A 25208-nucleotide genomic window follows, 5' to 3' on the forward strand; every position below is an offset into this window, starting at 1 on the left:
TTTGCAGATTCAGTAATTGTGACAAAGTAGCTACGTGTTTGCGGAGTCATGTGGATGTAATGTGTTCTGGATGTTTTGCTCTACAGCTTTCAGCAAACCGCCATAAGCTGTCACATCCTCTGATGTTCTCCAGAGAATTGAAATAAGGTCTGGCAAAAATATGGATTTTCACCATTAATGCCAACACCTTTTCTGTGTTTTAACAGTAGCTCTACAGAATTCTTCATACTTGGTGTCAGGAGAATCGGCACTTTGCGACCTCTTTTGCCCTGGACTTGAGTGAATTTGCTGCACAATTTCTTTTCAAAATCTGATAAGCTTTTTCTGATTTCATCTTGCATTGCCCCTGTGTTTCTCCTTCTCTGAGGCGATTAAAAATAATTATTTGAACAAGAGTCACCTGAGAAAGGCCATGCCATGATTCTACTGTTGGGCAAACTTCAAGGAGCTTTTTGTTGTTTTCTTTTGGTTTGAGTTGCATTTGAAGATTCCTTATGTCTGTCACAGGAATCATCTGTGGTTTGTTCCACTTTCTGATAAAGGGTTTTAAGTGCATTCGATGAAACCTGTGCAGTCCATTCAAGGTCTATCAACTGACAGAACCTCTCCACACATTTTTTGAGATGTTCATCACCATTTCGGATTGCCTCACCTTCCAAAATGCCTGCAACTTTCACAAGTGAATGCCGCAGTTTCAGTGCCGTTGACGGTTTTGTGTATCGATTGCTGTCCTCATTAAAACCAGTCATGGTTTTTACAGCTTGAAGCAGTGTGTTAAACTTGGATAGGTTTATTGGGTCTTTCATGTATATGATTTCGTTATCATTTTTTCTTGCCTCCTCCAGTAGTCTTGCCAGTTCTCACATTTTGTTACGAATGTCAGAATGATGACGAGGTACTTCTCCATTCTGTGTGAACATTCTCTCCCCAAGTTTAATGATCAAGGGATCATTTGAAGCAATCTGAGTAAAGCGTTCATAGACCATTCTACTTAACCCAATCTTCATTCCATTAGAAATAGTCGTATTCTGAGGCAGCAGAAAGGATGCACTTGACTGAATTTTTCTTTTGCACGTTCTGTCATCACCCAGTCTTAAGCTACAATGTTTGTGGTGTCTCCACAGGTCCGTTTTGACATAAAGTGCCAAACAATATTTGCATGGCAGATATTCTGATGCAGCTGATTGACGTATTGCCTGTCTCTTGGGTACAATTTCTCCTTGTCCTGAAGCTATGACACTGCAGTTGTGGTGGTAGTTGCCCTTGTTTCTTAATTTCAACAGCTGCAGATTGTGTTGTTTGGATCCTTGCTTGTATGCAAATGCTTTAGCCACATCAACTTCATTTTGATGCTTTTGTGTCAGATGCCTGGTAATTTTAGAGTATGCTTTTTCGCAGTACAGACAATGTTTGACATGCACGTTGATTCTCCATGTTTGCAGACATTTTTACTCATGTTCTGAAAGTTCAGCAGATCTATCTGTATCTCCAGCCTTTGACTTCAAGCTGTCTGAGAAATTTGTCTTCCTCATCAGACTCTGTGAACATTTCATCATCTGAAGCCAGTGAGCCCTCTGTTGGTTCATAATCAGAATCACTTTCAACCTCACTAGAATCCTCTTCAATTTCACAGAAAGTATCCACAAGATTAGTTTCTGTTGCTACTGACTGTAGAGCAAACTTTGCATCTTCGATGGTTTCATCATGACTGACTTGCCCAGTTTTGTTGGTGTCATGCTACAAGTATAAAAAGACACAGTTCAATATAATAAATCAATAGCTTTTTGTGCAGCATTTAGTGTGTGAGAAAGGCATTGTTAATTTTAGTTTCTAAATTAACTATTTTTTAAATAGATAAATAATTAACAGAGTTTGAGCTAAACTGTACATGAAGCACTGATATGCAAGGTGAAAAAAAAAAATGTAATGGGATTCTCGTATATACGAGAAACTGGCTGCATTGCAGCCATGAGTCCATATATATATATATATATACAGACGTGCTCAAATTTGTTGGTACCCCTCCACAAAAAACGAAGAATGCACAATTTTCTCTGAAATAACTTGAAACTGACAAAAGTAATTGGCATCCACCATTGTTTATTCCATATTTAATAGAAATCAGACTTTGCTTTTGATTTTTTATTCAACATAATATTGTAAATAAGAAAACAAATGAAAATGGCATGGACAAAAATGATGGGACCGCTAACCTAATATTTTGTTGCACAACCTTTAGAGGCAATCACTGCAATCAAACGTTTTCTGTAGCTCTCAATGAGACTTCTGCACCTGTTAACAGGTAGTGTGGCCCACTCTTCCTGAGCAAACTGCTCCAGCTGTCTCAGGTTTGATGGGTGCCTTCTCCAGACTGCAAGTTTCAGCTCTTTCCATAGATGTTCGATAGGATTCGGATCAGGACTCATAGAAGGCCACTTCAGAATAGTCCAATGTTTTGTTCTTATCCATTCTTGGGTGCTTTTAGCTGTGTGTTTTGGGTCATTATCCTGTTGGAGGACCCATGACCTGCGACTGAGAGAGAGCTTTCTGACACTGGGCAGTACGTTTCGCTCCAGAATGCCTTGATAGTCTTGAGATTTCATTGTGCCCTGCACAGATTCAAGGCACCCTGTGCCAGGCGCAGCAAAGCAGCCCCAAAACATAACCGAGCCTCCTCCATGTTTCACTGTAGGTATGGTGTTCTTTTCTTTGAAAGCTTCATTTTTTCGTCTGTGAACATAGAGCTGATGTGACTTGCCAAAAAGCTCCAGTTTTGACTCATCTGTCCAAAGGACATTCTCCCAGAAGGATTGTGGCTTGTCAATATTTATTTTAGCAAATTCCAGTCTGGCTTTTTTATGTTTTTCTTTCAAAAGTGGAGTCCTCCTGGGTCTTCTTCCATGGAGCCCACTTTCGCTCAAAAAGCGACGGATGGTGCGATCAGAAACTGACGTACCTTCACCTTGGAGTTCAGCTTGTATCTCTTTGGCAGTTATCCTTGGTTTTTTTCTAACATTCGCTCTATCCTTCTGTTCAGTCTGGGGTCGATTTTCCTCTTGCGGCCGCGCCCAGGGAGGTAGGCTACAGTTCCATGGACCTTAAACTTCTTAATAATATTTGCAACTGTTGTCACAGGAACATCAAGCTGCTTGGAGATGGTCTTGTAGCCTTTAACTTTACCATGCTTGTCTATTATTTTCTTTCTGATCTCCTCAGACAACTCTCTCCTTTGCTTTCTCTGGTCCATGTTCAGTGTGGTGCACACAATGATACAAAACAGCACAGTGACTACTTTTCTCCATTTAAATAGGCTGAATGACTGATTACAAGATTGGAGACATGTGTGATACTAATTAAAGAAACTAATTAGTTTGAAATATCACTATAATCCAATTATTTATTATCTTTTCTAAGGGGTACCAACAAATGTGTCCAGGCCATTTTAGAATATCTTTGTGGAATAAGCAATAATTCATCTCTTTTCACAGCTTCTTTGCTTTATTCTATGACATACCAAAGGCATGCAAGTATACATGATAAAATAGCTTTTAATTTCATCACTTTTCAGGAGGAATGAAGCATTATTTCAATGAGCTGTAAGGGTACCAACAAATTTGAGCACGTCTGTATATATATATATATATATATATATATATATATATATATATATATATATATATATATATATATACACACACACACACACACACACACACACACACACAGCTCTGGAAAAAATTGAGACCACTGCAAAATTATCAGTTTCTCTGGTTTTACTATTTATAGATATGTGTTTGGCTAAAATGAACATTTTTGTTTTATTCTATAAACTACTGACAACATTTCTCCCAAATTCCAAATAAATATATTGTCATTTAGAGTACTTGGCTTGATTCATGCCAAAGCTGCCCGATTCCACCCTTGCTGAAGCACCCCCAGATCATCACCGATCCTCCACCACATTTCACAGTGGGTGCGAGACACTGTGGCTTGTAGGCCTCTCCAGGTCTCCGTCTAACCATTAGACGACCAGGTGTTGGGCAAAGCTGAAAATTGGACTCATCTGGGGGTGCTTCAGCAAGGCTGGAATCGGGCAGATTTGTCTTTGTGAAGGACACATGAATCAAGCCAAGTACAAGGTTGTCCTGGAAGAAAACTTGCTTCCTTCTGCTCTGACAATGTTCCCCAACTCTGAGGATTGGTTTTTCCAGCAGGACAATGCTCCATGCCACACAGCCAGGTCAATCAAGGTGTGGATGGAGGACCACCAGATCAAGACCCTGTCATGGCCAGCCCAATCTCCACACCTGAACCCCATTGAAAACATCTGGAATGTGATCAAGAGGAAGATGGATGGTCACAAGCCATCAAACAAAGCCGAGCTGCTTGAATTTTTGCGCCAGGAGTGGCATAAAGTCACCCAACATCAATGTGAAAGACTGGTGGAGAGCATGCCAAGACGCATGAAAGCTGTATTTGAAAAATCAGGGTTATTCCACCAAATATTGATTTCTGAACTCTTCCTAAGTTAAAACATTAGTATTATGTTGTTTAAAAATGAATATGAACTTATTTTCTTTGCATTATTCGAGGTCTGACAACACTGCATCTTTTTTGTTATTTTGACCAGTTGTCATTTTCTGCAAATAAATGCTCTAAATGACAATATTTTTATTTGGAATTTGGGAGAAATGTTGTCAGTAGTTTATTGAATAAAACAACTCGGTGACATTTGTGGGTTTTCGAGCATGAACTGCTCGTTTCAGGTCCTGCCACAACATCTCAATGGGGTTTAGGTCTGGACTTTGACTAGGCCATTCCAACTTTAAATTTCTTGTTCTTCAACCATTCTGATGTAGACTTGCTTGTGTGTTTCGGATCATTGTCTTGCTGCATGACCCAGCTGCGCTTCAGCTCAGGGACGGATGGCCTGACATTCTCCTGTAGAATTCTCCGATACAGAGCAGAATTCATGGTTCCTTCAATGGTGGCAAGGCGTCCAGGTCCTGATGCAGCAAAGCATCCCCAAACCATAACACTACCACCACCATGCTTGATCATTGAGGTTCTTACTGTTGAATGAGGTTCTTACTGTGGAATGCAGTGTTTGGTTTTCGCCAGACATAACAGGGCCCATGTCGGCCAAAAAGTCCTACTTTTGACTATTCTGTCCATAGAACATTGTTACAGAACTCCTGAGGATCATCCAGGTGCTTTTTGACAAACTTGAGACGAGCATTCATCATGTTCTTAGTGAGCAATGGTTTTCGCCTTGCTACTCTACCATGAATCCCATTTTTGCCCAGTGTCTTTCTGATGGTGGAGTCATGAACACTGACCTCAGCCGAGGCGAGAGAGACCTGCAGATCCCTGGATGTTGTTCTAGGGTTCTTTGTGACTTCCTAGATGATTTTACACCTTGCTCTTGGAGAGATTGTGGCAGGATGGTCACTCCTGGGAAGATTCACTACTGTCTCAAACTTTCTCCATTTGGACAATATGGCTCCGACTGTGGTTCGGTGGAGCCTCAGAGCCTTAGAAATGGCTTTGTAACCCTTTCCAGACTGATAGGCATCAACAACTTTTTTTCCGGAAGTCTTCAACTGTTGCAAAAGACGGCAAGAATAAAAGCCCATTTCTGATTAAATAAAGATGAGATAGAGGTCTACAATCATACTTTCCATTGCATATACAAATATAATTTTGAAATCAGCCTTCCAGTGAAAAAACAATGGAAATACAAAACTATGTTTTAACCCTTTGCGGTCCTATTTCAGACAAGGTCCAACATTACAATTTTCCCTTTCAAGTCCGATGTCGGACCCTGTCCGACACCATCAAAAAGACGTAAAGCACAGATCTCTAGTCGTTTTTTCTCCATAAAAAGCTGAGAACCATTCAATGGCCGAGTGAGACCAATAGGAGCCGAGAGAAGCCGAAAAGGTGGAAAAAAAAAAGCTGGATCTAAGCAATACACATAGCCCGGACACCACAGAGATAACACTGCCATAAATAAATATAGCTGCTTCTGCATCCAGCGCTCAAAGAATATCAGACATTTGCAGCGCTTTGAGATGTTACAGTAATAAAATAATGACTTGGATCGCATTGAGGAGTTTGGTGATGAAACGAGTGATCAGGAGATGATTTATCAGTATGCACGACTATGAAGAGGTATGTGAAAAATACAGCGAACAAGGGGTGGGGTGGGGCTGGAGATGCAGTACTGAGTGTCCTGTTGATATGCAGTGCCTTTTAAACCTGATTTACTGTGGAAGAAAAACCACTTAAAAACAGCGCATCTAAAATAAAATGCGCGAGTGAAAATAAATTGGACCCGACGAGCCTGACACTCGGTGAATAAATGGACTGCAAAGGGTTAAGTGACAGTAAGAGCTGACAAAGCCGGGAAAAAAAAAAAGACGGGAAGTTGTCAAGTAAGACTGCCACTGTGCTCTTACTTCCCCCATGTTCCGACAAGCCTTTCCAGCAGGTGGGTTCACTTCAGAGAACATAGGTAGTCGCCACCACTGGGCAGGTCAGTGGGTTGCTGAGGATTCAAAAGTTTTCTGAAACAGCCCAATACAGTAGAAATCTTTTACACGTTTTGAAGACTCGCTGTCCTTTGTGATTAAAGCCAAAACTGTAATAATGACTGCTGACTGACATTTGTTTAATTTCTTAATTTTTTTAAGTATTCCAGTGAAATTGTGTACTGTTCATTATGAACAACATTACACAACTACTGTAAACATTCATCTCTTCAGTTAAATCAACAACACAAGCCATATGATTGACATTAATTTTATGTTGTTTCAGTAATGGTATTACTATGCCACACATACAGTGATTTGCAGAAGTATTCACCCCCTGCAAAGTTGTTAGTTTTGTTGGCACCTGAGCGTACTCCACGACACTTTCAAATTAGACTTTACATGTAGAATCTACACAAGCTACTCCACATTAATAAAGTTTAAAAATGCATATAGAATATAAAGTAAGATTTGCAGAGAAAACAGATTAAATATCAGTTGCACAAGTATTCAACCCCTTTGCTGCTGCAGCCCTAAATCAGCTCGGGTGCAAATGATTTGTTTGAAAGGACAAAATTAGTGAAATGGTTTCAGCCTGCGTGTACTCAAAGTGGTTTAACTTGTAGATCATGTCCCTCAGGTATATAAAGACTTTCAAGCTGCAACTCACATAGTGATCTGACAAAGCAACCACAAAGACCAAGGAGCTTTCAAAACAAAATCAGGGATAAAGTGGTAGAGGCGCACAGAGCAGGAGAAGGGTACAAGAAAATTTCAGAGGCGATGATTATCCGTCTCAGCACAGTGAATTCCATCATTAAGAAGTGGAAGATGCATCAAGCCACCCAGACACTACTCAGATCAGGTCGCCCTCCCAAACTGAGCAGCCGGGCAAGCAGGATACTGGTTTGGGATGTCACTTTGAAGCCAACAATGACCTTGAGAGATCTGCAAAGTTCTGTGTCTAAGATGGGAGTCAGTGTTCACACATCAATAAGCCGGTCCCTACATAAAGCTGGCCTGTATGGATGGATGGCAAGAAAAGCCATTACTCAAAAAGCCTCATCTTAAAGCACGTATGGAGTTTGCGAAAAAGCATGTAGATGATACTGCAGACATGTTGAAAAAGGTTTTGTGGTCAGACGAGACAGAAATTGAACTTTTCAGTCTAAATTCCAAGCGTTACGTCTGGCGCAAGCCCAACACTGCACATCACCCAGTCAACACCATCCCAACTGTCAAGCATGGTGGTGAAAGCATCATGTTATGTGGATGCTTCTCTTCAGCAGGGACTGGGAAGCTTGTCAGGATAGAGGAGAGAATGGATGGTGCAAAGTATAGGCGAATCCTTGAGGAAAACCTGTTTGAGTCAGGCAGGACTCTGAAACTGGGGAGGAAATTTACATTTCAGCAGGACAATGACCCAAAGCACAAAGCCAAAGCCACACTGGAGTGTTTGAACAAGAGGAGAATTAATGTTCTTGAGTGGCCCAGTCAAAGTCCTGACTTGAATCCAATAAAATTTATGGCGAGATTTAAAGATTGCAGTCCATCGACGATCCCAAACAAACTTATCAGAACTGGAGCAATTTTCCCCATGAAGAATGGGCAAAAATGTCACCATCCTACTGTGTAAAGCTAGTAGAGACCGATCCAAAAAGACTCATAACAGCAATTGCTGCAAAAGGTGCTTCTACCAAGTAATGACTTAAGGGGCTGAATACTAATGTAACCAGTAAATTTCATTTTGTACATTTTCTTTACAAGTTTTGCCGACCTGTAACCTCCTCCTCATATAACAGTGTTCACTTTAACCACTACAGCGTTGAATAAAAAAAAAAGTTTGTTTGAAAAACTGTGCATACATTTGTAATTCAACAAAATGTGAAAACTTTGCAGGGGGTGAATACTTCTGCAAACCACAGTACTTAATTTATTTTCCAGCATATTAAAACACGAGTCTGGCTTTTGTCAACAAAATAAACAACTGAAAGTGTTGAAAACAAAGGTTACGTTAGAAATGTCTGTTTACTTGAAAAAGAAAAGTACGCAAAAAAACACACTGTCTAACTTCGTGTTCATATTACAATTCACTTGCTTAACTTCTAAACCAGTGGATCACAACCCTGGTCATGGGGACCCCTTGTGTCTGCTGGTTTTTGTTTCATCTGAGCTCTCAGTTACTTGAATGAACACTCAATTCAATTAACAATTTGGTTAATCACATTTTTAAACTATTCTTCACTATAAGTTGGAGATTTCAAGTTCAATTCAATTTTATACACAACTTGAAAACTCCATCTGTTTCAAATCATTCAACAGGTTTCATTAGGCCAATTATTAGTTTAACTGAGTATTCAATAAAGAAATTGAGTTGGAAAAAAGTAACAGCGGACACAGGGGGGTCCCCAGGACCAGGATTGAGATCCACTGATCAAAGGCATATTCGGCTGTTTCAGAGAACTTTTGAATCCTCAGCAACCCACTGACCTGCCCAGTTGTGGTGACTACCTATGTTGTCTGAAGTGAACCCACCTACTGTAGCAGTTAAGCAGTGTGTGCTGGAAAGGCTTCTCAGAAGATGGGTGAAGTAAGAGCGCAGTGGCAGTCTTACTTGACAACCTCCCGTCTTTCAGCGCTTACTGTCACTTAAAACGTTGTTATATATATATATATATATATATATATATATATATATATATATATATATATATATATATAAATAAATTATATATATATATATATATATATATATATATATATATATATATTACACACACACCGGTGTGTGTGTTCGTGGTGGTTTCCTATAAAACCTCAATGATATATATAAACTTGAATAGTGTTTAAAGTAATTTTTGATAAATACAAAATTGTAATAGATCAATGCCTGTGTTACATACAGTCAAGTTGAATCTTACAACCTGCAAGTCAGGTCAAATTGAAACGACGCGGTACAAAAAGGTCGTGTTTTGGTATGCGTGATACATATTAATCACATTTTAGTGGCCTATTTTTATAATAAGCTAATATTCTTAATAAACACTGCTGAATCAATTTCAGTGATAAAGAAAAACCTGCCAGATACACTAATGTAATCCCTTACTCTTTGCCGATGTCCACGCCTTTTCCGTCTACCTCCATCTCCACGTCGGCCATTTTCACACAGCAAACACAAGCGTCGCGTCTCCTCAACGCGCCTGCGCACTATCTGAAAAGAAACAAACAAGAGCGGCCAAGTGAGTGACCTCGGTGCCTACGGGCCGTCCAACACCTGAATCCATGGTTCTAAACAAACTATCCTTTAATGCATCTCAGCGTATATATATCTACATGTACACATATACACACACACTCAATTGAGCAAAATAATGTGATATGAAAAACAAGCACAGGACAGAGAGACAGAGAGAGAGAGAGATAAAGATATATTGTTGGGCCCAATGTCCTTGATACAAGTCCAGCTCCAGGTAAGAAGCAAAAAAAAAAAAACACGATAATCCAATAAACGCAACAAAACAAAAGTAAAGCAGTCCAGCAGTGAAGATTGGTAAAGAAAGGAATGGTCTCACCACTTTGCTGATGCGGATCCTCTTTTGGCTTTCACATCATTTCCTGCCGATGGCATAAATTTGTATCCACATGTCGCTTTATCCAGCAATTACAGAGTCCATAGGCTTCTTCGTTAGCACAATTAATAATAACACTTTAAAGAAGAAAAACCCTAAACTCTTACTGGTAAACATGCAAAAAATAACAACAAAGAAAACCAAACAAGAGGGGAAGCACCCACAAATAATCAATTCAGCTTGTGCTGGTAGCCAGGAAATTAAACAATGCAAATGCAATCAGGAGCAGAGGCAGCGTGAGGTCACCAAGTAGAAAAAAATGCCCCCCCTTGATAGACAGACATGTGCTTTTATACTACCCCCCCCTTACAGGTGTATACCCACTTTTTATAATTCTTAATTGAACAAGTATGTGACCACTTTGAGATAATTACATTTTGGATTAAGGTATCTGGCCAAACTATCTGCAATCAATTAAGTTGCAGATGGGGAGTTTCTTACCCCATTATATGTGGTCAGTGTCACAGTCTTATGGAACTTTGTGCGTAAGGTCGAATTTGCGTAAGTCGGGTCTTGCGTAACCCGGGGAGCGTCTTACATCAGTGTCAATCAAGATAAAAGACTAAAATAATTTTTCTGCAGAAAGAAATGAAAAGTTATACACATGCACTCTCTTTTACTAGAGTGAAGTTAAGTCCCGTGTTTGAGGCTTAGGAACAAACAAAATAAGAACAAAAGAAAGTTTACAAACGAGAGGAGGCCATTCAGCCCATCTTGCTCGTTTGGTTGTTAGTAGCTTATTGATCCCAGAATCTCATCAAGCAGCTTCTTGAAGGATCCCAGGGTGTCAGCTTCAACAACATTACTGAAGAGTTGGTTCCAGACCCTCACAATTCTCTGTGTAAAAAAGTGCCTCCTATTTTCTGTATTGTAGTAGAGCCCTTGTTGAAGAACAATATTGCATACTGTTTGATGTGCATGCATTTCAATTTTGATGTACTTTATAACAATAAAATAATTCACAGCATTTCATGACAAGCATCCCTCGGCGCAACTTTTAAATACTATATATGTGCCATAAAGGACTACCTAATTTGAATTTGGTTGTAAGATCAATATAAAAATGAATATTAGAAAAAAATCAGGCAAATTTACATTGCTTTTAGCTTTAGTCATGTCATTTAGAAATGATCCATTAAGACGAAGAATGATTCTGAATGATTCGCTGTGTTTGACTGTAAATAGTACAGTATATCCTGGTAGCATAGTGAAGTTAGCAAGCAGTTCGCAGTTCCTTCCAGCTCACGTTAGTCCAGCTCGCTATTCATTTTTCCAGTTTGCTATTCATTTTTCCAGCTTCCCATAGAACGTCCCATTCAATAGACTGTTCTGATGTTATTAACTATGCGCGTTACAAAAATGTAATTATTGAATCTATTATCCAGTATTTATATCGATGTATATAATGAGGAAATGGAATCGATCGAAAAATCAATTTTTGATTTAATCATAGCAGCCTAACAATAATTAAATTTCAAATACAGTCCCATAAATAATAAAAGCAATAAATAACCCATGTATAATAATGTTTGACTGCATATAAACTTTAGGCCATGTAACTTTTGTTATGAAACTGTAAAGAATATTTAACACTACCATATTGTACATATTTTATATCAAACTATTTATTTTTAAAGACTAGAAAAATAATCAAGTGCAGTCTGAAGTGTTAAACACAATCACACCTCAAACTACCCATTGAATTTTTTTTCTCAGGCACTCATATGGGCGCCTTTCAAATGAAGCGGGATCAGGGACTCATTTTTAAGATGCTACGGCGCAGAGTGATTTTTCAGGGTTTTTTTTCACTCCACGGTTGCGTCTCCTTTAAAAAACGAGGCCCTCAGTCATAAGCAACAGCTCCCAACAGCTAAGCACACCCCCCAAGCTGACACTGAGAGGACATCTGTCAATAGAAATATTGTTCACATCAAAATGTGTGTAAAATATAAGCTCAAACACTGGTGGAGCAGGGCCCACGTTCTTGAATATTGGTGGAGCATGGGCACCACAGGTCTATATAACTCGCCACCTATGCACCTATCCATATGGTAGATACACGGCAATATTTAAACATGTAATATTTAAACATGTAGCAGTGCCACAGCACAGTTGCACAGTTACTATCATTAACTAGGAACAAAGGGAGCTTTCATAACCTCTGAATTTGCATAACAGATTTCTTTTTTTTTTATCTCTCTATCATCCCAATAACTGGTTATTTATTACAGCTTCTCCACTCCTGGATATTTGGCATGTTTAATACTACTGTGTGCCTTCAAAATTTGCATAATAATGATATTTGATTATTATCTACTTCTATGTGTTCTTATTAATAACCCTCTGAATTTGCATACTACAGTATTGCATTTTTAATCTCTGTATTATCCTATAATAGGTGAGTGAGGGTGAAATGCTCTTGTTATTGTGTTTATTGTTATTCTATGGTGATAGAGCCGTGGTTTATGTATTGTGTATGCTGTTCAGCCAGTGTATTTCATATATGACAGTATATTGCTTTGTTTAGATTAGGGAGCTTACCTTAATGAAGTTGCTGCAGCTTTATGTGTGAGACAAGTGTTTGTTTTAGACACGTGTTCAGTAATCATCCAAGAAAAGGGGCAATGCTGATGTTCAGTCTTTACTGGTAAAGTGAGAAACTGGAGAATAATAATGATAACGAGTAAACAAAGGCGGTTTTTATGCAGGTTAAACAAAAACATGTAAAGAAGAAGAAACATGTTTATTGTACAATATATGAATGTTTATTGGAAAAAGTATGAATGGAATGAATGTTAAATACAAATCGAGTTTATTTTTGTATACAATCATTCCAGGTGTAAGTGTTTATTGAGTAATTGATCCTGTTAGGAGTAGGCAAGGCTGAGGATTATTTAACGCTGTGTCTTTCCTGTGCATTGTGTCATTCGTGATCTTGTCTTTGTGAGTGTCAGTCAGGGTGGTGCAAGGGATGAGGCCCAGAGACAGACTGCAGTTCAAACAAAAGAATTTCATTAAATAAAAGACACAAAATAAACAGGCACGAGGGCCAAACAAAAAGGTTCTTAAACACAAACAGTAAACAAAGTAAAACTTACAGAAATAAGGCTTCCAGGCTGAGCTATGTCTTCACTGGAATGCAAACATTTTAAAAAACAGCATACAAAGAAAAACCCACCAAGCAACACAAAATACCAGCTTCCTTCCTCAGCTACCTCTCCCTAATGAGGCCTCCTTTTATGTCAGGTGGCTGGGTGCTGATTGATTGTTAATTACTCCAATCAACCCCCAGTCACCTGACACAATAAACCTGGGCAGGGAGGGGAATTTAACCACATCCCTGCCAATATTTACAAGGGCAGAGCCCTGCTCTGCCACACAGTGATTTCGTGTTCAACCTGGTAGTCTGTCAGCATCATTGTGATTCTGTGAAGTGTCCTATAGTGTTGCCTGTGAACACTACCAAGTTGCTGTTTCCTGCCTTCCAAAGAACCTCCTGAGTTGATAAATGTGATTGTGGGTGGGGTAAGCTCAGACAGTCTCCCCATTACAAGATGGCACAGTGGGTAAATGTTAATGCACTAGACCAGCCTTTCACCTTTCTCTGGAGGTCTGGGTTCCAATTGGGAGGGCTAGGTGGTTAATGGTATGTGTTCTCTTTCTTGTCCCCTCAGATCTCCCTGTTTGTTGGAATCTCCCTGTTATAAATCAGTAACCGGACTGGCGCTTGGTAAACATGTGGACTCTCCAGGTGGACTCTGATATTTTGAGTTTTTCACCATTTCACAGAAATCATGTGACTTCTTTCCATTGGGGTTGTTTGCCAGTCCAAAAAGTTGGAGCAAATGTTTGTTTTGCTAATGTCCCTTAAGTATAAAAAAACAAAACAGACATGAGGAATTACAAGTGTGTTCTTTCCCTGATGATGTCAATTGAACCAGCATGTCAGTGCTATGATGCACTCAATAACGTGCTAAAGAAGTCCTTAGCAGGTGACATCACAATCGGACAAGCGGCTCAACTTATAAGGTTCGACATACTTTTATAGAAGTGGGGGAAATCTACCCATCTACCTAACTGACAAAACCATCAGGATTGCGAGGTTTGCCTCAATATCTATTGATGTGGCTCAATCTGGCAGGCCTTGAGCTGCTAGGTCACTCATTAACACTCAAATCAATATTGAGAGAGGGTCAGGGAGAGGGGGGAGAAGAGGAGGAGGGGAGGAGCGAGGCTCTTAAAAAGCAGAGCGCCAGGCGACTGGGTCATTATAGCGCCTGTGTGTCCGTGTGTCTGTCTGACAGTCGTCATGGAGACTCCAGTCAGCCTGCTGCTCCTGTGCTCCTGCCTGGCCGCAGTCCTCGGAGAGCAAGCGTGAGTAAACGGTTCTTAATTAAAGTAACGAGGGAAACTGAACTCAAGTGATGACCAGAAATGACTAAAGGTAAAACTGTGTGGGTCTGTAGCATATATCTATATTCTGTCGTGTTTATAGCAGGGGTGTCCAAAGCTGGCTCTTCCACTCCTGGTCTTTGTTCCAACCCTGTTCTAAATCATTTAATTGAACCAATGAAACCTCCATCCAGACCCTGAAGTAGTGAATTAAACTATTTTACCTGTTACACCTGGAGTGGAATGAACCTCCAGGACTGGGATTGGACATACCTGGTTTATAGTATATTTATATTTATTCATATATATATATATATATATATATATATATATATATATATATAAATACAACGTCTCCATACTCTGTGTGTGTGTCGCAGTGCTGTTCCAGCTATCACAGGTTCATACACAAAGACTGCTTTCTCTTCAGAGAGATGATCTGACTCTCAGAGGACAGGGGGCTAGAAGAGGTCCTACAAGTGAAAGCTGAAACATTTCCTATGGAAGTTGCTTCCCCTGTAATGAGCTGCCTCAGGGGGGACAGCAGCAGAACTTGTCTGTTGCCACATTCTTATTTCTGTGTCTCGAATCCTCTGCAGACCCACTGGTGCAGTTTTGATCATTTTAAGGTTCATATTTGCATGCACTTTTTAATATTCATCACATCTCATAATGCTAAACAACACTGGAGACTGGAGCTGGCTAAAGATGGTGCTCAGATAAAAAAAATAGATAAAAAGTAGGAACCTTAAAATGAGCAAAACTGATTTTACCTACTTGTAGCAGGGCGGTAGTAAGTCCTGTTGTTTAAATGTATTTGTTTATTTTTAGAACGGGATTTCCACCTCCGGCCCGTCTTATTTTGTATTTGTTGTATTATTATTATTATTATTGTTGTTATGATTTAGGTGTTTTGCTGTTTTATTTATTTAGAAAGGTATTTAAATGATGGCGTAGCCGCATTGTTTGTATTTGTTTAGTAGCGTGGATGGGAAGCCCCATCCACAGTAATTTAGAAATCTTGTGCAGATTGTGGCCGAGGGGTAATAGAATAATTGCCAGCTAGTTAAACCCCTCGGCCACGATATATAAACCTGCAGCTCTCTGCACTCGGGGTGGGTGTACGAGAGGAGAGCGAGGAGAGCGAGGAGAGCAAGGAGAGAGAGGAGAGAGAGGAGAGAGAGGAGAGAGAAAAACTTTAAAACTTAAAAAGAAACAGGAACAGTGAAGGCTATTGCCCAGCCTGACCTGTGTGGATTCTGTGTTCGAGATTTGTTTTGTTTACAGCTTTTATTTTGCTCTGTGAGCACAGTTTCCTTTTGTTTAAACCTTTGATTTATTTTTGTATTTAAATAAAACGGCGGCCAGCGTGGTGTCAGTGTTTTAGTTCCTGCTTCTGCCCTGACGTCACCGGCCAGCCACCCTGTGACCCCACCATTAAGAAACTTGTATGCGAATATATGTTTTGGAACCCGGTGTCCCCAATCGCCCGCTCTGATCACTGGATGCTGGCCTATTATTCAGAGAAAAACTTCAGGTGGTAGATCTTTTAGTTATATGGCACCTAAATTATGGAACAACTTACCCATCACAATTAGGAAGCCCCTTCAGTCAATGTCTTCAAGTATAGACTAAAAACCCATTTCTATAGCCTGGCATTTTCATCCAGATGAGCCGAGATCCTCTTGCCCCCATATTGTTTCCACTGTTTTTTATTCATTTTATTTAATGTATTTTTTATCTAGATTAAAATCATATTTTTATAGCACATCTTATATATCCTGTTTTGTTTTTATTCTGTTCTTTTTTAATGCTTACTGTTCTTCAGTAATATGGATTGTTTTTGCTTTTAAAGCGCTTTGTGGCGACCTGTTGCAAAAGGCGCTATATAAAAATACAATTGAATTGAATATTCAATACATTGGGTCTTGTAAATTTGTCTTGTTCGTCGTGAAATGTTTTTTCTTTTAAGAGAAATTGGTTGCCTGTTTCCAGTTTAAGTTTGCAAAAAAAAAGAAATGTATTAATGAATTAATTTAGCATTTGCTTTACATTTTACTACAAAACTTATGACTAACAATTGATTGGACCTGTACCAAAATCTCACAGTGTACCACTTTCTGACCTTACACGGGTCAGGTTTTGGTACACTACCACATTCTGACGAGGTACCATTTTCTGGCCCTATACTAGTAATTCAATTAAATGTAATGAATATCTCTATCTATAAAAAGTAAATGAATGAACTATCCTTTCATTAGTGTATCTTAAAAATGCAATGAACACATTTGTAAATATATAAAACCTTTATTGTTGTATATGAAGTATTTCATTCCATTGAACTTGTTACTTCATTCCAGGAGTCTTAAGATATGTGTGACAATGCTATAATCACCACACCTGAAATAACTGTATGGAGATGAAATCCTTGTGGGTGTCATCCACAGCTGTAACGTAATCCTTCATGCATTTAACAAAATACGTTTTTTGCTCCAATGTGTTATTCAGAACATGTTTAGCTGTCTTCATGAAATTCAAACCTAAATATTACAACATATATTTAGCCTTTTGAGAACGTAACGCAGGAACAACGATGTATTGCATTGTGATACACCTGTGTAATATCTGACCACCTATTTTGTGAATTCAAGGAATGTCCTGAGCAGATTCAGTGTTTCAATACTGCTGGATTAATGATTTTGCTGGAGTTGTTGGCAGCTTGCTATCTATCTCACAGTTCAGTGTTTCAGTACTGGATTAACAATCTTGCTGGAGTTGTTGACAGCTTGCTATCTATCTCACAGTTCAGTGTTTCAATACTGCTGGATTAATGATTTTGCTGGAGTTGTTGGCAGCTTGCTATCTATCTCACAGTTCAGTGTTTCAATACTGCTGGATTAATGATCTTGCTGGAGTTGTTGGCAGCTTGCTATCTATCTCACAGTTCAGTTGAATGGGATCTAGTGCGATTGGGAACAAATAATTCCCTGGTGTAATATAATCCATCAGACTGGGTCTTATTTTGCAATTTATATATATATATATATATATATAACAGTACTAGAATTGACAGGCCTCTACACTTCCACTGAGGATGAGGCTGCGGCTTGCAGTATTATAATGGGGAGAGATTTCTGCACCTCTTACTTTTCCCCAAAAAATATTTTTACTTTTTCTTAATCCCCTTTCATCAAGAACACCCCCCTCTGTCTCTCTCTCTCAGTTTCTTTATCGCGGCTCCCAGTGTGGTCCATTTTGGGGTGGTTGAGTGGATCGGGGTGCAGCTGCAGAAGGGCTACCCTAAGACCTCTGTGCGGCTCTACTTCGAAGACGAGATCACAAAGACCCGGTGCTCCCAGCCTGTGAACGTGGAAGTGGGGGGCAGTGATGATAACATCCAGACCCGAGTCGCACTGAAGGTACTGCACACTTTCTATGGGGTTCAATGGGTCCAGGCAGCACTGCCCTGCGCACAGTACAGCACAGTGAGGCTCTGCCCAGCGCACAGCAGGCAATACCAGGGCACTGCATTACAACTTTAAATAAACACTGTGTTGGGTAGCTGCTCTACTTCGATATAGGTTTTACAGGGTGGTTTCTGGTTCTTCACAGTTAGACACAGAAAAAGTGAGAGATCTGGCGATATATAAGGATGAGGTTCCGTATCTCTTGCTTGTGGCTGAAATGGGCAATCATCGAAAAATTGTGAGAGTTCTCCTGTCGAAGAAAATGGGCTACATCTTCATTCAAACCGATCAACCCATCTATACTCCCAGTGAGAAAGGTAACTAACACAAAATCGACCAGCTTTGAAACCCTATACAAGGCTTGAAACTCGCACTAGCCCTGCTGTACCTAGACCTGGGTTTCAGAACTACTTTCAATTAAGTATTCAGTATTACTGAAATGACCAGAAGCCAGGAGTTTGCTGTTAAATGAATTGTTCATCCCTTATAGTTACAACTCCTATTAGTAACCCTGCAGACTCCCAGGTGAGACGTATTGATGCTGTTATGAGAATCAGTTCATTCACAGCAGATTTACCAGGGGGCTGATTGTTCAAACTCCTATTAGTAACCCTGCAGACTCCCAGGTGAGACGTATTGATGCTCTGATGAGAATCAGTTCATTCACAGCAGATTTACCAGGGGGCTGATTGTTCAAACTCCTATTAGTAACCCTGCAGACTCCCAGGTGAGACGTATTGATGCTGTGATGAGAATCAGTTCATTCACAGCAGATTTACCAGGGGGCTGATTGTTCAAACTCCTATTAGTAACCCTGCAGACTCCCAGGTGAGACGTATTGATGCTGTGATGAGAATCAGTTCATTCACAGCAGATTTACCAGGGGGCTGATTGTTCAAACTCCTGGCACCTCCCTGGTCATTCCAATGACATGCCTGGACAAGGGAGCTCTGAAACCCAGACTCGAATTACATGGTAAATGCAGTTTAAGCTCTAGACTAGACTGTACTAGAATTACATTGTAACTACAGTTTAAGATCATTAAATTTGTCCGGACTAGAATTACATTATAACTGCTGTTTTACTGTAGTAGAATTACTTTGTAATTGCAATTTAAGCTCTCTAGACTAGACTCAACTAGAATTAAAGTGTAACTATACTTTACTGCAGTTGCACAGAGTTTTACCTGTAGTCTTCATAGCAGTATGCTTCTATACTAACTTGGGTGTCTTTGTCTAGTTCAATTCAGAGTCTTCACTTTGGACCACACAATGAAACCAACAGAGAAATCAGTGTCCGTATCTGTGTTTGTAAGTATTTTTTGTAAATCGTTATTAAACATCTATGTTCTGCCTTGCTTGTAAAGACACAGTCTCTCCTGTAGGGGGCAGTGTAAAGCAGTTTAAACCCTGCCCTGGGTCTCTCAGCTCCTGTCTAACTGGGATCTCTGTACACACCCTCCCCTTGCTTGTAAAGACACAGTCTCTCCTGTAGGGGGCAGTGTAAAGCAGTTTAAACCCTGCCCTGGGTCTCTCAGCTGCTGTCTAACTGGGATCTCTGTACACAACCTCCCCTTGCTTGTAAAGACACAGTCTCTCCTGTAGGGGGCAGTGTAAAGCAGTTTAAACCCTGCCCTGGGTCTCTCAGCTGCTGTCTAACTGGGATCTCTGTACACACCCTCCCCTTGCTTGTAAAGGCACATTCTCTCCTGTAGGGGGCAGTGTAAAGCAGTTTAAACCCTGCCCTGGGTCTCTCAGCTCCTGTCTAACTGGGATCTCTGTACACACCCTCCCCTTGCTTGTAAAGGCACATTCTCTCCTGTAGGGGGCAGTGTAAAGCAGTTTAAACCTTGCCCTGGGTCTCTCAGCTGCTGTCTAACTGGGATCTCTGTACACAACCTCCCCTTGCTTGTAAAGGCACATTCTCTCCTGTAGGGGGCAGTGTAAAGCAGTTTAAACCTTGCCCTGGGTCTCTCAGCTGCTGTCTAACTGGGATCTCTGTACACAACCTCCCCTTGCTTGTAAAGGCACATTCTCTCCTGTAGGGGGCAGTGTAAAGCAGTTTAAACCTTGCCCTGGGTCTCTCAGCTGCTGTCTAACTGGGATCTCTGTACACAACCTCCCCTTGCTTGTAAAGGCACATTCTCTCCTGTAGGGGGCAGTGTAAAGCAGTTTAAACCTTGCCCTGGGTCCCTCAGCTGCTGTCTAACTGGGATCTCTGTACACAACCTCCCCTTGCTTGTAAAGACACAGTCTCTCCTGTAGGGGGCAGTGTAAAGCAGTTTAAACCCTGCCCTGGGTCCCTCAGCTGCTGTCTAACTGGGATCTCTGTACACAACCTCCCCCTGCTTGTAAAGGCACATTCTCTCCTGTAAGGGGCAGTGTAAAGCAGTTTAAACCCTGCCCTGGGTCCCTCAGCTGCTGTCTAACTGGGATCTCTGTACACAACCTCCCCTTGCTTGTAAAGGCACATTCTCTCCTGTAGGGGGCAGTGTAAAGCAGTTTAAACCTTGCCCTGGGTCTCTCAGCTGCTGTCTAACTGGGATCTCTGTACACAACCTCCCCTTGCTTGTAAAGACACAGTCTCTCCTGTAAGGGGCAGTGTAAAGCAGTTTAAACCTTGCCCTGGGTCCCTCAGCTGCTGTCTAACTGGGATCTCTGTACACAACCTCCCCTTGCTTGTAAAGGCACATTCTCTCCTGTAGGGGGCAGTGTAAAGCAGTTTAAACCTTGCCCTGGGTCCCTCAGCTGCTGTCTAACTGGGATCTCTGTACACAACCTCCCCCTGCTTGTAAAGGCACATTCTCTCCTGTAGGGGGCAGTGTAAAGCAGTTTAAACTTTGCCCTGGTTCTCTCAGCTCCTGTCTAACTGGGATCTCTGTACACACCTCCCCCTGCTTGTAAAGGCACATTCTCTCCTGTAGGAGGCAGTGTAAAGCAGTTTAAACCCTGCCCTGGGTCTCTCAGCTCCTGTCTAACTGGGATCTCTGTACACTACACACCCTGCTTGCAAGGACACAGTCTCTCCTGCAGTTTAAACCCTGCCCTGAGTCTCTCTTGTAAGCTGTGTTGTTGTTGTTTTTTCCTGCAGAACTCTTTGGGTAACCGTGTTTTCCATAAGGATATGAGGTCTGTGGCTGGTGTTGTCAGTCAGCACATGATGATACCAGATGTGACAGAGTAAGTGACGTCAAACTGACTGAAACTAACAGAACTAACTGAAACTAACAGAACTAACTGAAACTAACAGAACTAACTGAAACAAACAGAACTAACTGAAACTGACAGAACTAACTGAAACTAACAGAACTAACTGAAACTGACAGAACTAACTGAAACTAACAGAACTAACTGAAACTGACAGAACTAACTGAAACTAACTGAAACTAACTGAAACTAACAGAACTAACTGAAACTAACAGAACTAACTGAAACTAACAGAACTAACTGAAACTGACAGAACTAACTGAAACTAACAGAACTAACTGAAACTGACAGAACTAACTGAAACTAACAGAACTAACTGAAACTGACAGAACTAACTGAAACTAACTGAAACTAACTGAAACTAACAGAACTAACTGAAACTAACAGAACTAACTGAAACTAACAGAACTAACTGAAACTGACAGAACTAACTGAAACTAACAGAACTAATTGAAACTAACTGAAACTAACTGAAGTAAATGAAACTAATAGAAGTAACCACACTAATTGAACTAACTGAAGTAACTAAAGTAACTGAATCAGCACAGTTCTGTCTATCATATGACCAGTGTATCACACCCTGGAATCAGCACAGCTTCTCTCTATCATGTGATCAGTGTATCACACCCTGGAATCCGCACAGCTTCTCTCTATCATGTGATCAGTGTATCATCACACCCTGGAATCAGCACAGCTTCTCTCTATCATGTGATCAGTGTATCACACCCTGGAATCAGCACAGCTTCTCTCTATCATGTGATCAGTGTATCATCACACCCTGGAATCAGCACAGCTTCTCTCTATCATGTGATCAGTGTATCATCACACCCTGGAATCAGCACAGCTTCTCTCTATCATGTGATCAGTGTATCACACCCTGGAATCAGCACAGCTTCTCTCTATCATGTGATCAGTGTATCACACCCTGGAATCAGCACAGCTTCTCTCTATCATGTGATCAGTGTATCACACCCTGGAATCAGCACAGCTTCTCTCTATCATGTGATCAGTGTATCACACCCTGGAATCAGCACAGCTTCTCTCTATCATGTAATCAGTGTATCATCACACCCTGGAATCAGCACAGCTTCTCTCTATCATGTGATCAGTGTATCACACCCTGGAATCAGCACAGCTTCTCTCTATCATGTGATCAGTGTATCATCACACCCTGGAATCAGCACAGCTTCTCTCTATCATGTGATCAGTGTATCATCACACCCTGGAATCAGCACAGCTTCTCTCTATCATGTGATCAGTGTATCATCACACCCTGGAATCAGCACAGCTTCTCTCTATCATGTGATCAGTGTATCATCACACACTGGAATCAGCACAGCTTCTCTCTATCATGTGATCAGTGTATCATCACACCCTGGAATCAGCACAGCTTCTCTCTATCATGTGATCAGTGTATCACACCCTGGAATCAGCACAGCTTCTCTCTATCATGTGATCAGTGTATCACACCCTGGAATCAGCACAGCTTCTCTCTATCATGTGATCAGTGTATCACACCCTGGAATCAGCACAGCTTCTCTCTATCATGTAATCAGTGTATCATCACACCCTGGAATCAGCACAGCTTCTCTCTATCATGTGATCAGTGTATCACACCCTGGAATCAGCACAGCTTCTCTCTATCATGTGATCAGTGTATTACACCCTGGAATCAGCACAGCTTCTCTCTATCATGTGATCAGTGTATCACACCCTGGAATCAGCACAGCTTCTCTCTATCATGTGATCAGTGTATCACACCCTGGAATCCGCACAGCTTCTCTCTATCATGTGATCAGTGTATCATCACACCCTGGAATCAGCACAGCTTCTCTCTATCATGTGATCAGTGTATCACACCCTGGAATCAGCACAGCTTCTCTCTATCATGTGATCAGTGTATCATCACACCCTGGAATCAGCACAGCTTCTCTCTATCATGTGATCAGTGTATCATCACACCCTGGAATCAGCACAGCTTCTCTCTATCATGTGATCAGTGTATCACACCCTGGAATCAGCACAGCTTCTCTCTATCATGTGATCAGTGTATCACACCCTGGAATCAGCACAGCTTCTCTCTATCATGTAATCAGTGTATCACACCCTGGAATCAGCACAGCTTCTCTCTATCATGTGATCAGTGTATCACACCCTGGAATGAGCACAGCTTCTCTCTATCATGTAATCAGTGTATCATCACACCCTGGAATCAGCACAGCTTCTCTCTATCATGTGATCAGTGTATCATCACACCCTGGAATCAGCACAGCTTCTCTCTATCATGTGATCAGTGTATCATCACACCCTGGAATCAGCACAGCTTCTCTCTATCATGTGATCAGTGTATCATCACACCCTGGAATCAGCACAGCTTCTCTCTATCATGTGATCAGTGTATCGTTACACCCTGCTCTCCACAGGCTCAAGTCTTTAATTCTCTGATTCCTGTTGGGATTTGAAATCTCTCTAAGCAACAGTCTGGGCTGCGCTGTGTAAATTATTCAAGTCTAAATTATATAGCCTACACCCCTGTGGCCTCAATAGAGCTGCATTTTTCCAGCAAAACAAACTTATCCAAAGTAGCGCTGGCTCTGGCTTCTATAGAGACACTCTTGCTGGTTATCCTGTGCTGCGTGTCTTTATAACAGTAAGCAGCAGCGCCATCTAGAGTACAGCAGGGGAGCTTAAAACTGAAATGGAAAATTATCTTCAAAGTGAATGTAAAGAAGACGATGTTGAATACATGAGTAAAGCTGAGTGTGTGTGTGTGTGTTTCCCTGTGTTTAGCCCGGGGACCTGGAAGATTGTAGCTCACTACCAAGACGGAGAAAAGACAGCAGAGTCTCAGAACTTTGAAGTGAGGAAGTTTGGTGAGGATCAGAGCTGCTTTAACTAGCAATAACACTGAGACACTGAGACACACTGAGACACACACTGAGACACACTCACTGAGACACACATTGAGACACACTGAGACACACTGAGACACACTCACTGAGACACACACTGAGACACACATAGACACACACATAGACACACACTGAGACACACTCACTGAGACACACACTGAGACACACATAGACACACACTGAGACACACTCACTGAGACACACACTGAGACACACATTGAGACACACACTGAGACACACTGAGACACATAGACACACACTGAGACACACACTGACTGAGACACACATTGAGACACACACTGAGACACACATTGAGACACACACTGAGACACACTCACTGACTGAGACACACATTGATACACACACTGACACACACTGAGACACACACACACTGACGCACATTAACTGACACACACATTGAGACACACACTTACTGACACACACACTGACACACACACTGACTGAGACACACATTGAGACACACACTGAGACACTGACACGTTGAGACAGACATACTGAGACACACACACTAAGACACTGAGACATACATTAATTTGCTTTAACTTGCTCTTTATGGAATTTATTCTTATAACCAAATACTCTTAGTTGTAATCTCTCTCAAATGTAATTATTTACTGTATTTTTTATTTTCTCTCATTTGAATTTTCTCTTACTTACTACTGACTGTATTGTATTCTATAACTGCTATTATCTGTAATGTGATATTTTGTAATGTGATATTTTGTAATGTGATACTTTGTAACAACTGTAAGTTGGACTGGATAAGGGTGTCTGCGATGAAATAAATAACAATAATATTATTATTATTATTATTATTAAATTCTTAGCAGACGCCCTTATCCAGGGCGACTTACAATTGTTACAACATATCACATGATACATTATTGCACATTATACAGATATCACATTATTTTTACATACAATTACCCATTTATACAGTTGGGTTTTTACTGGAGCAATCTAGGTAAAGTACCGTGCTCAAGGGTACAACAGCAGTGTCCCCCACTGGGGATTGAACCCACAACCCTCCGGTCAAGAGTCCAGAGCC

At 40.8% G+C, this 25208-nt stretch overlaps 1 protein-coding gene and 1 long non-coding RNA gene across 2 annotated transcripts in view; one reads left to right on the forward strand and one right to left on the reverse strand.

The window, feature by feature from the left end:
* Nucleotides 1-932: 932 nt before the first annotated feature.
* Nucleotides 933-10184, reverse strand: LOC131709073 (uncharacterized). The gene is made up of 3 exons (XR_009311366.1): nucleotides 10106-10184; nucleotides 9640-9744; nucleotides 933-1737 (listed from the first exon to the last, which is right to left on the reverse strand). It is a non-coding gene; the product is annotated as an uncharacterized LOC131709073 (long non-coding RNA).
* A 4238-nt stretch (nucleotides 10185-14422) lies between these two features.
* Nucleotides 14423-25208, forward strand: part of LOC117433774 (complement C4) — a 62422-nt gene continuing 51636 nt past the window's right edge. Inside the window, exons 1-6 of the mRNA XM_059010872.1 lie at nucleotides 14423-14536; nucleotides 17778-17973; nucleotides 18167-18338; nucleotides 19261-19331; nucleotides 21112-21200; nucleotides 24018-24100. Coding sequence (XP_058866855.1) covers nucleotides 14472-14536; nucleotides 17778-17973; nucleotides 18167-18338; nucleotides 19261-19331; nucleotides 21112-21200; nucleotides 24018-24100 — 676 coding nt within the window. The 5' untranslated portion in view covers nucleotides 14423-14471. The remainder of the gene's footprint in view (nucleotides 14537-17777; nucleotides 17974-18166; nucleotides 18339-19260; nucleotides 19332-21111; nucleotides 21201-24017; nucleotides 24101-25208) is intronic.

This window comes from Acipenser ruthenus, chromosome 41 (assembly GCF_902713425.1).
Source record: "Acipenser ruthenus chromosome 41, fAciRut3.2 maternal haplotype, whole genome shotgun sequence".
NCBI classification, from domain to species: Eukaryota; Metazoa; Chordata; class Actinopteri; order Acipenseriformes; family Acipenseridae; genus Acipenser; species Acipenser ruthenus.